At 37.5% G+C, this 15,000-nt stretch overlaps 1 protein-coding gene across 8 annotated transcripts in view; it reads right to left on the bottom strand.

Annotated features, from left to right (window-relative positions):
• CFAP54 (cilia and flagella associated protein 54) overlaps positions 1-15,000 on the bottom strand; it is a 330,206-nt gene that overhangs the window by 143,187 nt on the left and 172,019 nt on the right. For all 8 annotated transcript variants that reach the window (XM_015094809.4, XM_060413069.1, XM_060413070.1 and 5 more), the window contains 5 exons: positions 10,826-11,020; positions 8,622-8,709; positions 8,123-8,332; positions 4,708-4,774; positions 2,314-2,496 (listed from right to left, as the gene is read on the bottom strand). In XM_015094809.4, the coding sequence (XP_014950295.2) occupies positions 2,314-2,496; positions 4,708-4,774; positions 8,123-8,332; positions 8,622-8,709; positions 10,826-11,020 (743 nt within the window). The remainder of the gene's footprint in view (positions 1-2,313; positions 2,497-4,707; positions 4,775-8,122; positions 8,333-8,621; positions 8,710-10,825; positions 11,021-15,000) is intronic.

Here is a 15,000-nt window from a genome sequence, read left to right as displayed (position 1 = left end):
AAACCAGCTTGAACATCTGGAAGTTCACGGTTCATGTATTGCTGAAGCCTGGCTTGGAGAATTTTGAGCATTACTTTACTAGTATGTGAGATGACTGCAATTGTGTGGTAGTTTGAGCATTCTTTGGCATTGTCTTTCTTTGGGATTGGAATGAAAATTGACCTTTTCCAGTCCTATGGCCACTGCTGAGTTTTCCTAATTTGCTGGCATATTGAGTGCAGCACTTTCACAGCATCATTTTTCAGGATTTGAAACAGCTCAACTGGAATTCCATCACCTCCACTAGCTTTGTTCGTAGTGATGCTTTCTAAGCCCCACTTGACTTCACATTCCAGGATGTCTGGCTCTAGATTAGTGATCACATCATCATGATTATCTGGGTCGTGAAGATCTTTTTTGTACAGTTCTTCTGTGTATTCTTGCCACCTCTTCTTAATATCTTCTGCTTCTGTTAGGTCCATACCATTTCTGTCCTTTATCAAGCCCATCTTTGCATGAAATGTTCCCTTGGTATCTCTCATTTTCTTGAAGAGATCTCTAGTCTTTCCCATTCTGTTGTTTTCCTCTATTTCTTTGCACTGACTGCTGAGGAAGGCTTTCTTATCTCTTCTTGCTATTCTTTGGAACTCTGCATTCAGATGCTTATACCTTTCCTTTTCTCCCTTGTTTTTCGCCTCTCTTCTTTTCACAGCTATTTGTAAGGCCTCCCCAAACAGCCATTTTGCTTTTTTGCATTTCTTTCCCATGGGAATGGTCTTGATCCCTGTCTCCTGTACAATGTCACGAACCTCATTCCATAGTTCATCAGGCACTCTATCTATCAGATCTAGGCCTTTAAATCTATTTCTAGAAGGTAGTGTAATACAAAATGGATTCATGCAAGTTCAGCTAAGGAATCTTTCATTGTCAGTCAACTGGCAGCTGCTAAGAGCAACAGCTTTTAAAGAGGATTAGAACTGGTCTTAAATGATTTCAAACATAACACAATACATTTTTCTATAATGATGCTCTACAAATATAACAATACCTTTTTCTACAATTAATGCAGTACAAAACAATAAGAGTTGGCTATTACCTTTGAGATTGTATCTTTTCTTTAGTGAGAAATAAAAACACACCATTTTATTGCTTCCAACTACTCAATTATTCAGAAAAATGTTCTCAATTTCTTAAGCTTCAGAGAAAAAAGTCTCATTTCTTTTCCATTGCAGTGATATGTATTATATATGAATAGGACTAGGCAGCTAAAGGTTACTCAGGGAATAGGTAAAACTATTTTCTAAATCCAGAAATGAAGCCCCTTAACAATGAGAGGAACACCATTTTTGTTATTTTTTTCTAATAAACATTTTTTGTGTGCCAAATCTTCCACATATTACAAGCATGTATCAACCTTTTCACATTAACACATGACATTATAATTTAACAACTAATATCAGGGGACAATAAATCTTTTCAAAACAAGGAAAGAGTTAATTTAGAACAAGAGAACAGAAAACAACATATGAGAAAAAAATAAGGTAAGTATTAAAATTATAGAGGAAAGGGAAAGAAGCAGAAAAAGAGAAAGAACAGATATTAAGAAGCAAACACAGTGAGAAAAGACATACAATAGTAGTGGAAATAGCACAGAGGAAGAAAAAAGAAAAACTAAGATATAGGAGGAAAGCATAAATATAATGACCAACAGAAAATACTAATTTATGTCTAAAATGAAATCAACTTCAAATTTATGATTTGAGACTTATTTTCCCAAAGGAAATGAGTTTTTATTTGAGAGTTTTAATTTCTTAGGACATTAAGACGTGTCTGTCTTAATTTCATATTTAAAATCTGTTTTTCACTTAGATGTGTCCTTAACATAGAAGAAATGAGACAGATACAAAGATAAGTTTGTCTCAATAAAGAAATACTCCCATAGTTTTGATATTGATATTCCTTCATGACTTAATAAAGTGAAGTTATAAGTCCACTAGATTTCTGTGTTCCAGACCAGTTAAACATTCTAGTCAATTTCACCATATCTTAAGGGGGAAAAAACAATAAATAATAGAGTTGAAAAAAGAGAGAACCAAATCAAATAGACCTGGCTATTGTATCCAAAATGGCATGCAAATAGTGATGGTAAAGAAAGAACATTAATTATTTTATTTTGAAGTACAGATCAAAATCCTGAAAATAGAGTTTAAAAGTTAAATAAGAATTGATCACAAGAGCAACAGTAAGATTTAACCCTGCCAAGTAAACAGTACAATATAAGTGGGATAAGATATCACTGTGAATTAAGATTTGTTGATTTTGCAAATCACTTACTACTAGATTTTGCTTAGCAAAGTGCAGCTCACGGATGACATAATACAAACTCGCAATGACAGAGCAGATGTCAGCCCGGTATCTGTCTGAGAAGAGCTCAATGCCTGGGAGAAGCTGAGTGATTTCATACTGAGCATAGCAACGTTCAGCTTTAGGATGTGGTAGTGTGGTTCTAAGCAAACCCTGAGGACGAAAAAGGTGAAATGAACAGCTGGAACTTGCATTTGCAACAACAAGAAAGATAAGTATTTAAAGGATATAAGGAATAAGTGTATTCCTTCCCAAAGGGCTTTGTGTTGCCTAGCACACTGTACCCTATAATAAAGGGTTGTTTGTTGTTGATCAGTTGCTAAACAGTGTCCAACACTTTGTGACCCCATGAACTGCAGCACACCAGGCTTCCCTGTCCTCCACTATCTCCTGGAGTTTGGTCAAACTCATGTCCATTGTCAGTGATGCCATCCAACCATCTCATCCTGTCACCCTCTTCCCCTCCTGCCCTCAATTCTTCCCAGCATCGGGGTCTTTTCCAATGAGTCAGTTCTTCACAACAGGTGGCCAGACCACTGGAGCTTCAGCATCAGCATAAGTCTTTCCAATGAATATTCAGGGTTGATTTCCTTTAGGATTGACTGGGTTGATCTCCTTGCTATCCAAGGGACTCTCAAAAGTCTTCTCTAACACCACATGAAAGCATCAATGAAAAGTACTTATTTATAGTCTCATCACTACAGGTTCCAAATGCTTTATCACTGACAATGGGCCTTTTAAACCCCATGGTAGTTGGATATTTATTATCTTAAGAAGAAATTATCACTATTTTATCATTTGTTGAGAGTTGACTTTGTGTTGGGCACTCTTAGTTTATACCTCATAAATGTTATCTCATTTAATCCTCACTTAACCCACTCCTAGAAGGAAGACTTATTATGTCACAAGTGATATAATTGAGGCTGAAATGATTAACTTCTCTGAGGTCACCCAGGTAATGCTGGCAAAAAGAAGATTCAAAAATTTTGACTATTTGACCCAAAAATCTATGTTTTCTCCACTCTACCAACCTACAAGTAGAGGAAAGAAAAACATACTTCAGAAGTCTAAATCAAGCACAGGTAATTCTAAATTTTTAACTGAATTAAGTGAAAAGGTAATTGGTTTAATTTGACCAGCATTTCTAAATACAATTTATATGACAAATATTGTGCGAGACATTCAGAAACAAGATGAATACACAAAATCAAATTGTACATTTAGGAGTGCTTCTTATGTTACCTTAAACAATGACATTTCTTTTTTTTTTTTTTTTTTTAAACAATGACATTTCTTGATGACAAATGCATCATCAAATTATTTTAATGTATATATCAGGAATAACTTTAATCAGACTGCTCATTAAACTTATAAGATACCTAGTCTAAAATATTATGCAATTGTTTAATTTTTAGTTTAAAATCATGAAAAAAAATAAAAAATAAAAAAATAAAATCATGAAAAGAATGAACAGATTTTTAAAATAAATCCCAGAGCAAATTTTTATTTTAGGTGTCAAATTACTAAGAAATGCTGTCTACATTTAAGCAAAAAAATTAATTATTTTCTGAACCATAAACAGCATTATCTTCAAGAACGAGGAATATCAGGAGAAAGTAAAGGATGCAACAGAAGAAACCTGATTCGCGTTATCATTCCCTCTGCATCCTCGCCTCTCCCACCTCTTCCCTTTGAAGCACTGAGGTGTATGGAACATAGGAAAACTAAAAAATCTGGCAATAGACTCCAAGAAACCTGTCTCAAAGATCTTATACACCCAGATTTCATAAGCTATCAGACTCTCTGATACACAGAATAAGGGTTTTCCATCCTTCAAAATAAACAGGACCTCCAAGAGACTGCAGAAGCCCCTGGCTACGTTCCTGAATCTCAGAATTTCTTATATTTTGGATAAAAGCTCCTTTCTTCTTCAGTAAAATCAAACTAAGAACTGCAGACACTCTACTTCTATCGTCTTCAACTTATTTTTGGCTTGAATTATATGGCATATTTTACATCATGCAATTAAGCAAAAGTTTATTTCAAGATGAGGCAGGGCAATGCTTTAGACTCAATCAGACTGGCTTCACTGCTCCATGAAGGAAGGACAGGAGACTCAGTTTCCTCATCTGTAAAACTTCTCCATCTATAGTGAACACGAGAAAACTGACTCTGCTGAATACTAAGGGTGAAAATGCCACAGGGGTTCAGTCATCAAAGGAAAGATGGGCGTAGGATATTTAATCAAGGTTCATGTTATTTTCCTAATGACAGTTTTATGAATGTAATAAACTACTGCATTTTTAAAAATTTTTACTAATTAAATGGCTGCGCTACTACAGAACAACATATATGAAGTGTTACCTGAAACAGAAATGCTGATAAAAGGCAACAATTGGTTCTCTTTTCAACATCCAATGTCTGAATAAATCTAAGTATAAGAAAAAGAAACTGATTCAGAGACAATGTTCCAAGAATATTTTTACATAAATACAACTCTAATACTCATAGATTTTAACTCAAAACTTAAGTAGCCTTTAATTTAATTAAAAATTAAAAGTTTAATTTTTAATTCTAAAAGTGCTACATTCTCATGTAAGATTTAAAACGTTGAAAGACAAAAAAAAAAATAAAATGAAAATTCACCAATAATGCTACCACCTAAACATGATTACCAGTAACATTTCAGTCACTTTCCTTCTAGATTTCCTTCTAGATTTCCTTCTACATATAATTATATAGATGCACATTCACATTAAGACTGAAATTATGTAATACATATTTTTATAAATAAATGTTCTATTATTGAACATAATCAGTTACATAATTATTTTATAGAACTTTAATATTTTTATCAGTCACATGTACCAGAATGTTAAAATATTCATCTCCATTTGGATTTTTTCCATTGTTGAAACAAACATTGTCATACCTACATTTTTGAGCACTTGTCCTATTACTTCCACTGGATAAATCCCTAGAAGTGGAATTTTGGGGAAAAGGAGGTGCACAATTTTAAAGTTTTTTGATGAGCACAATTAATTAATTTCTTCTCATAGACTGAAACACTGTATTTCCTCACCAGCAGTACATTATGGATCCATTTATGATATTAAATCTTTCCACCAAAGATTGAGGTAACTCTGTGTTTATTACTGTCTCATTTTATATCTCTTAGTAGAGTCTGAGTTTTCTTTACATGGGTCTTGAAACTCACATTTGTGACTATAAACCACATTACCTTCTCCTAAGTCTTATTTTAACACCAGTGGACGTCACTGTTTTAATAACACCAGTCTGAGTTCAGCTTCTTTGTGAGGTGCTTTGCCTGCTGAGCAGTGGGAGAGAAAAGTTTCTTCTCCTCAGGGAGTCTCCAAGAATAAGCAAAACCCCTGGAGAACCATTAGAGCCCGTGGAAGTCAGATTTCCAGCTGGGTAACCCAGGAAATGACTTTCTGTTGACTGAAAATCACTAAGTAACAACTTCAGAGGCCCAGAGACCCTAAGGTGTCCTCTGGCAGGAATGCTGTAAGCTGTTCTTTTCAAGCTGGGAGCCTTTCTCAGCTTTTCTGTTCTCTGCTGCCAAGTGCTACTAAGTCATTAACTCAGACTTGTATGGGGACTCGTGTGTGTGTGTGTGAAAGGAAGTTATAAACTCAGACTTGTATGGGGACTCGTGTGTGTGTGTGTGTGTGTGTGTGTGTGTGTGTGTGTGTGAAAGGAAGAGTTCCTTCTCAGGAGAGCGAAAGAAAAATCAAATGACAGAGTTTTTTAAAGATCTTTGAACCTTTTATACTTTTAAAATGGTAAATCCATACTTCCCTTGCCCAAATGCTAATTTTCTGAAAACAATGTGATCATGAACTAAGACAAATTACTATTTTTAAAAATTTTCTCTATAGCTCAAAATATTGTGCAGGTATTTTGCCTACCATGCCTTATAATGTAACTACAGAGGTAACGGAAACCTGTACCTCTACTCTCTTCATACTTTTTGTTTTTCACATTAATCAAATATTTAAGATATTTGTGAGTCCTAAGTAGACATAAGGCATTGTGATAAGACTTCCACATATGCCCTGTGTGGCAGGCTAAAAAATGGCTGCCCAATGATACCAACATCCTAATTCCCTAAACCTATGCATATGTTGCTCATGTGGCAAAAAAAAAAAAAAAGGAATTCCCTGGTGGTCCCACAGTTAGGACTCCATGCTTTCATTGCTGAGAGCCCAGGTTCAATCTATGATCTGATCGGGAAACTAAGATCCTTCCACTTATATGATGCAGTGAAAAAAAAAAAAAAAAACCCTGCAGATGTGATTAAATTAAGGGCCCTGAGATGGGAGGCAAAATTCTACTGAATTATTCACATGGGTTCAATCTAATCACAATGGTCCTTTAAGAGAAAGATAGGAGGGTCAGAGTCAGAGAAGATGTGAGGATAGAAGCATACTGACAGAAAGGAAGATGAGAGTCTGGGGTCCTGAAGACAGAACATGAAGAATGCAGGAGGCCTCGGGAAGCTGAGACAGGCAACAACAGATTCACCCCCAGAACCTGTGGAGGTAGCTCAGCCCTGCCAACACTTGGATTTAGGAACTTTGCCCTCCATAACCATAAGACAATAAATCAGTATTGTTTCAGGCCACTGAATTTTGTGGAATTTGTTACACCATCAAGAGGAAATTAATACAGTCTGTGATATGGGCTTAATTATATGCCCCACTTGGTCTTCCCTGGTGGCTCACTGGTAAAGAATCTGCCTGCCAACACAGGAGACCCGTGTTCAATCCCTGGATCAGGAAGATCCCCTGGAGAAGGAAATAGCAACCCATTCCAGTATTCTTGCCTGGAAAATCCCACAGGCAGAGAAGTCTGGTGGGCTACAGTCCATGGCATCGCAAGGAGTCGGACATGACTGAGCCACTGACACATAAGACCCCGTGCACACCCAAAATTCCTAAGTTGAAATCCTAACCCCTAGTAACCTCAGAATGTGACTAAGAAATGGGGTCTTTAAAGAGGCGATCAGGTTAAAATGAAGTCATTAGGGTAGGCCGTCATCCAATATGAGAGGTGTCCTTACAAGAGGAGGAGACTAGGACACAGACACACACAGCAAGGAAGACCATGTGGGAAGAGACTGAAAAGAGAGTTACCTATGAGCAGGGAGAGAGGCCTCAGAAGAAACCACCCTGGCAACACCTTAATCTCAGATGTCAAGACTCCGACACTGCGAGACGGTAAATCTCTCACAGATTGATATTCTGTCACTAGTCTGCAGTAGCAAATGAATATGGTATGTCATGTAATTTCTGTCACCATGGTTTACAGATGAGAATAGTTAGTCTCAGAGAGGATGAGTAATTTGCCAGGGGGCACCCAGAGTTATTAGGAGGCTCTTAAATTAAGCCTTAGTTGGCCTGCCTCCACGCTGTTATTCTTGCTCACCTACCAACTGTTCATCCACTTAGTCATTCATTCAACAAACAGTTACTGAATGCCATCTCCATGCTGGGCACTTGGGATACACTGGTGAACAAAGCAAAGACCTGTGCCCATGCGGTGCTCACATTCCAGAGGTGGCCCTGGTTACAGGGAGAGGAGACGGCCATAAACAAGCAACAGCACAAACAAGTAAAGTGTATAATGAGCTTATAGGATACGAACGGAGCTGCCCAAGAACCCAGTGTGTGGGAGGCACCCTACATGGCCCGGGTGGGTAGCCCACGAAGGAAGGCCCCAGGTCCTGTGCAGATGGCTCCAGCGTCATACTCACTGTGCTATCTTTGCTGATATCACCGCTCCCTGCAAACACCCCCAGATGCCGACTTTGGACAGGAGCTCCTCACTGTAGTCTTTGGAACCTGGAGGTGACCGGCCATCAGTGGCATTGGTGAGTGAGCTGCCAAGCTCCTTCCATGTATGGAGCACATCTTCTTTTCTGAAAATTTCATCCAGAGCTTGACTCCAACACTTAAAAGCAGCCCTGAAACAGAAATGGGGCATCAGGCAGCATGAGATCTGTGTTGTTAAATCTCTTTCAAAAAGGAAAGAAAATGCATTGAATAAACATTTTCATTAAAATGTTAGAGAAGGGATCTGTGCCATTTATTGCTCATAACCATTTCTCTCCAGTAGCATTTGATGACTAAAACACAGCAATAGAATATTATCCAAGAACTAAAATTCATGAAAGATGGTGCTTTTTTTCATAATAGTTAAACATTTTTCAGGTGAACAGAGTTCTCCCTGTTTTACTGACTCCTATAAGCTACCTTTTCTTCTGTGCGAAGATGAGAAGATTTCCAAGTTCATGCAATGCCTGAACATTAAGACTTCTTTGATTGCTGGTTTTCAGAACATCTGTATTTTTAATCAAGTGAAAGAAAAAAATGTCAGTCTCTGTAAAATATTTCCTTTATATATGCAAGAGTACTTTAAATTGCTTTATACCTTGACTGTGTAGATAAGCAAACTTCAAGTTAATAGACCCTCTAAATGTCACACGATATAGCTATAGAGAACAAACGATGTTCTGTTTGAATGTTAGGTAGTAGGAAAGTGGATCTAAGAGGGAGGAAACAAGATTGGATCTAACAGGTAGGAAACGTGAATAAAGTAGATAGAGTAAGAGTGAGGCAGGTCAAGATGGTGAAGGAGAAAAAAATCCAGAAAAAGCATACAAGTGAGATTGGACTGGGTATAAAATATAGAAATGTCATATGTGGCCAGAATATGGTTTTGGGGGAGGTTGAAGAAGCAGTAGTGGTAAGATTACTGAGGCATCTGAATGCCAAGTGGAAAAATGTAAACACTATTCTACAACGGATAGGAAGACTTGAATGGTTTAGTTTTGATCAGAGGTGTGACAAGAGTGCAGCATATCAGATTCCTCCTTCACCCAAATGCAAAAAAGTACATCTTTATTATCACCTGAATTTGTTGTTGCTTTCTGAGGAATGCATGCATTCCAGGATGTGTAGCCAAAAAAAGAAAAACCCATCTAACATGGCATTGGTTCCTAATGAGGGTAGCTCTATTGGCTAGTGGGTATTTTAGAAATCTGAGGGAGGAGGCTGTTATTTGTCACAATGGGGCAACTGCTAGTGTTTCCTCAGTGAGGACCTGGCACTGGGGGGCCTGCAATGTACAGAATCTTCCCCCACAGGGAGGAAAAAGATGAGAAACCTGTAAATAATTATCTGAGTCTAATATCTAACTTCATTTTAAACATAGAAAGGGTATTTTTACATGTTTTCAAAATGCTCAGTTTTCCAGAAATGCAATCCATGTAATATTTTGATTTTGTTCAGGATGCTCTACATTTGCCATTTTAGAACATCATGGCATCAAAATTAACAATGCTGATAGTACCTGAGTCACCAATATAATATGCTTGGATCAGTCTGCATTTGCAGCTGTCATTTTCCTATGCATCTTGTATATCTTACATACAGTATATGAGCATCTGATTGATTCTCTGTACCTCTGGCGCCTAAGCTCTCGCTGCAACTGTTGTCGTTTAGTCACTCAGTCGTGTCTGACTCTGCAACCCCATGGACTATAGCCCACCGGATTTCTCTGTGTAATTCTCCATGCAAGGAAACTGCAGCGGGTTGCCATGTCCCTCTCCAGGGGATCTTCCCAACCCAGGGACTGAACCCACATCTCCTGCATTGGCAGGCAGGTTCTTTATCACTGAGCCACCTGGGAAGCCCACCTAAGCTCTTACATATTAACAAATAGATTCTTTTATTATAAAGTGATCATTTAATTCATCCTTCAATTTATATTTAGAACTTCATATTTTTTTAATAATGTGTATAGGAAGAGTATATTAATACAAATTTTATTTCAGGTGCTAAAGGGGGAATATTTTCTTTTATAAAAAATGGGGACATTGGATCTACAACATGTTGAATTTTTACTGCTGAATTTGTAGAAAAGCCAAATCAAGTGGAAAGACAAAGAAAACGGAACCTTTTGGGGCAAAGCAAAAGCACTTAACAGTGGCCATATCTCAACAAACAGTTCACAGATTCAGTTAAAGTGGGATGAGCGGGAGGGCACCTAGGATCTCTCAATGGTAACAGCTAGGCTGGAGAGACGATCACAGGAGAGGGTTGGCAGCGGCCTGTCTCCTCACTGCTCTGTTACTGCCTACAAGGGTGTAATGAATAGAGTCTATGTTCAAGTTCTTTCATCCCATTTCTACAAATGATATATCAGTTACTGTACAGAACAAGGAGCTATATTCAATATCTTGTAATAACCTATAATGTAAAATAATCTAAAATATATATATACATACATATAACCAAATCACTTTGCTGTACAGATGAAACTAACACAATATTGTAAATCAACTATACGTCAATAAAATATATATTTAAAAAGGTATCATTTCAAGACCAAATGCAATCTCAACAATAATGTGGCAGATCATACTGAAAATGAACATGGAATGAATAAATCTTACTAATAGTTTCATAATAAGAAGAAATTACGAGTCCAAGTTGTGAGGAGGGAAGCTTGCTCTTCTCCACTGAGCTGAAAACTCGGAAGTGCTCCTGAGAAAGGTCGGGGGGTGTTGGCATGTGCATCTCTTCTGTCCCCAGGGAAAATTCCACTTTCCCAGCAGCCAATTTTAAATTGTTCACTCCTCCTTTGTCTCCTAAATTCATGGGGAAAGTTTTAAAAGAAGCTTAAAAATGGAGAAAGAAGGGAAGTTTAAGAGGAGGGGAAAAGTAGGAGAAAGAGAAAGGGAGAAGGAAGGGTTTTACATAGAGTTGAGCCTCATTTACAGTTCAAGGGACTCTGTTTCCTTAAACTTCATGTCTCGAACCATTTCTGAAGAGCCCAGGTATGTGTCGACGCACTCTACACTCAGAAGGAATAGTACAGAGGGCAGTTTGCTGGAAAGTGAATGCTGAGATAATGCTTTGCTCCTCCTGAGGATCAGGGGGTGGCGGGGGGGGAGAAGTTGCACAGTTTGAGTTTACTTTTTTAAAAAGAGTTTCCCACATTAAAAAGATCATACACCATGACCAAGTGGGCTTTATCCCAGGGATGCAAGGATTCTTCAGTATCCGCAAATCAATCAATGTAATTCACCACATTAACAAATTGAAAAATAAAAACCATATGATTATCTCAATAGATGCAGAGAAGGCCTTTGACAAAATTCAACATCCATTTATGATAAAAACTCTCCAGAAAGCAGGAATAGAAGGAACATACCTCAACATAATAAAAGCTATCTATGACAAACCCACAGCAAACATTATCCTCAATGGTGAAAAATTGAAAGCATTTCCCCTAAAGTCAGGAACAAGACAAGGGTGTCCACTTTCACTGCTACTATTCAACATAGTTCTGGAAGTTTTGGCCACAGCAATCAGAGCAGAAAAAGAAATAAAAGGAATCCAAATTGGAAAGAAGAAGTAAAACTCTCACTGTTTGCAGATGACATGATCCTCTACATGGAAAACCCTAAAGACTCCACCAGAAAATTACTAGAGATCATCAATGAATATAGTAAAGTTGCAGGATATAAAATCAACACACAGAAATCCCTTGCATTCCTATACACGAATAATGAGAAAGTAGAAAAAGAAATTAAGGAAACAATTCCATTCACCATTGCAACGAAAAGAATAAAATACTTAGGAATGTATCTACCTAAAGAAACTAAAGACCTATATATAGAAAACTATAAAACACTGATGAAAGAAATCAAAGAGGACACTAATAGATGGAGAAATATACCATGTTCATGGATTGGAAGAATCAATATAGTGAAAATGAGTATACTACCCAAAGCAATTTACAAATTCAATGCAATCCCTATCAAGCTACCAGCCACATTTTTCACAGAACTAGAACAAATAATTTCAAGATTTGTATGGAAATACAAAAACCTCGAATAGCCAAAGCAATCTTGAGAAAGAAGAATGGAACTGGAGGAATCAACTTGCCTGACTTCAGGCTCTACTACAAAGCCACAGTCATCAAGACAGTATGGTACTGGCACAAAGACAGACATATAGATCAATGGAACAAAATAGAAAGCCCAGAGATAAATCCACACACATATGGACACCTTATCTTTGACAAAGGAGGCAAGAATATACAATGGAGTAAAGACAATCTCTTTAACAAGTGGTGCTGGGAAAACTGGTCAACCACTTGTAAAAGAATGAAACTAGATCACTTTCTAACACCGCACACAAAAATAAACTCAAAATGGATTAAAGATCTAAATGTAAGATCAGAAACTATAAAACTCCTAGAGGAGAACATAGGCAAAACACTCTCAGACATAAATCACAGCAGGATCCTCTATGATCCACCTCCCAGAATTCTGGAAATAAAAGCAAAAATAAACAAATGGGATCTAATTAAAATTAAAAGCTTCTGCACAACAAAGGAAAATATAAGCAAGGTGAAAAGACAGCCTTCGGAATGGGAGAAAATAATAGCAAATGAAGCAACTGACAAACAACTAATCTCAAAAATATACAAGCAACTTATGCAGCTCAACTCCAGAAAATAAACGACCCAATCAAAAAATGGGCCAAAGAACTAAATAGACATTTCTCCAAAGAAGACATACGGATGGCTAACAAACACATGAAAAGATGCTCAACATCACTCATTATTAGAGAAATGCAAATCAAAACCACAATGAGGTACCACTTCACACCAGTCAGAATGGCTGCGATCCAAAAATCTGCAAGCAATAAATGCTGGCGAGGGGTGTGGAGAAAAGGAACCCTCCTACACTGTTGGTGGGAATGCAAACTAGTACAGCCACTATGGAAAACAGTGTGGAGATTCCTTAAAAAATTGCAAATAGAACTACCTTATGACCCAGCAATCCCACTGCTGGGCATACACACCGAGGAAACCAGAATTGAAAGAGACACATGTACCCCAATGTTCATCGCAGCACTGTTTATAATAGCCAGGACATGGAAACAACCTAGATGTCCATCAGCAGATGAATGGATAAGAAAGCTGTGGTACATATACACAATGGAGTATTACTCAGCCGTTAAAAAGAATTCATTTGAATCAGTTCTGATGAGATGGATGAAACTGGAGCCGATTATACAGAGTGAAGTAAGCCAGAAAGAAAAACACCAATACAGTATACTAACACATATATATGGAATTTAGGAAGATGGCAATGACGACCCTGTATGCAAGACAGGGAAAGAGACACAGATGTGTATAACGGACTTTTGGACTCAGAGGGAGAGGGAGAGGGTGGGATGATTTGGGAGAATGACATTCTAACATGTATACTATCATGTGAATTGAATCGCCAGTCTATGTCTGACGCAGGATGCAGCATGCTTGGGGCTGGTGCATGGGGATGACCCAGAAAGATGTTATGGGGAGGGAGGTGGGAGGGAGGTTCATGTTTGGGAATGCATGTAAGATTTAAAGATTTTAAAATTTAAAAAAAAAAAAACTAAAAAAAAAAAAAGAATAAAAAGGCAGAAAAAGAAAAAATAAAAATAAAAAAATAAAAAGAGTTTCCAACATTAAGACGTTAGTTTGCCTCTGGGGCAGAGACCTCTGGGATAGGTGCAATGTACAGGTAGTTCTGATCTAAGGGGAAAGAAAAAGGAAATAATCTGTGTCTGTGTAAGGTCAGAGAACACACAGAGAAAAGAAACGGAAAAATATTCTAGGGGAAGGAGTTTAGAACCTCAGAGAGCGAGAAGCTAAAATAGATTTAGGTCTACAGCCAAGGACTAGAGATAAACTTCTGAGGGTATCTTAGTATTAATACTAGGTGAAATTCAGAATGAAGTGGTGTAAACCATCCTTAGGAATTGTATCTGTTTTTTTTCAATTCATACCCTTAACCACTGTTAATGTACACCATAAAGATCATACACCATGACCAAATGGGCTTTATCCCAGGGATGCAAGGATTCTTCAATATCTGCAAATCAATCAATGTAATACATCACATTAACAAACTGAAAAATAAAAGCCATATGATTATCTCAATAGATGCAGAGAAAGCCTTTGACAAAATTCAACATCTATTTATGATAAAAACTCTCCAGAAAGCAGGAACAGAAGGAACATACCTCAAGATAATAAAAGCTATATATGACAAACTCACAGCAAACATTATCCTCAATGGTGAAAAATTGAAAGCATTTCCCCTAACGTCAGAAACAAGACAAGGGAGCTCACTCTCACCACTACTATTCAATATAGCTTTGGAGGTTTTAGCCACAGCAATCAGAGAAGAAAAAGAAACAAAAGGAATCCAGACTGCAAAAGAAGTAAAACTCTCACTGTGCTTCTTCCAACCCAGCGTTTCTCATGATGTACTCTGCATATAAGTTAAATAAGCAGGGTGACAATATACAGCCTTAACATACTCCTTTTCCTATTTGGAACCAGTCTGTTGTTCCATGTCCAGTTCTAACTGTTGCTTCCTGAACTGCATATAGGTTTCTCAAGAGGCAGGTCAGGTGGTCTGGTATTCCCACCTCTTTCAGAATTTTCCACTCATCATCAGAGAAATGGAAATCAAAACCACAATGAGGTACCATTTCACACCAGTCAGAATGGCTGCTATCCAAAAGCCTACAAGAAATAAATCCTGGAGAGGGTGTGGAGAAA

This window comes from Ovis aries, chromosome 3 (assembly GCF_016772045.2).
Source record: "Ovis aries strain OAR_USU_Benz2616 breed Rambouillet chromosome 3, ARS-UI_Ramb_v3.0, whole genome shotgun sequence".
Classification (NCBI taxonomy): Eukaryota; Metazoa; Chordata; class Mammalia; order Artiodactyla; family Bovidae; genus Ovis; species Ovis aries.
Note: the sequence above shows the minus strand (reverse complement) of the source record. Positions and strands in the feature narration are given on the sequence as shown.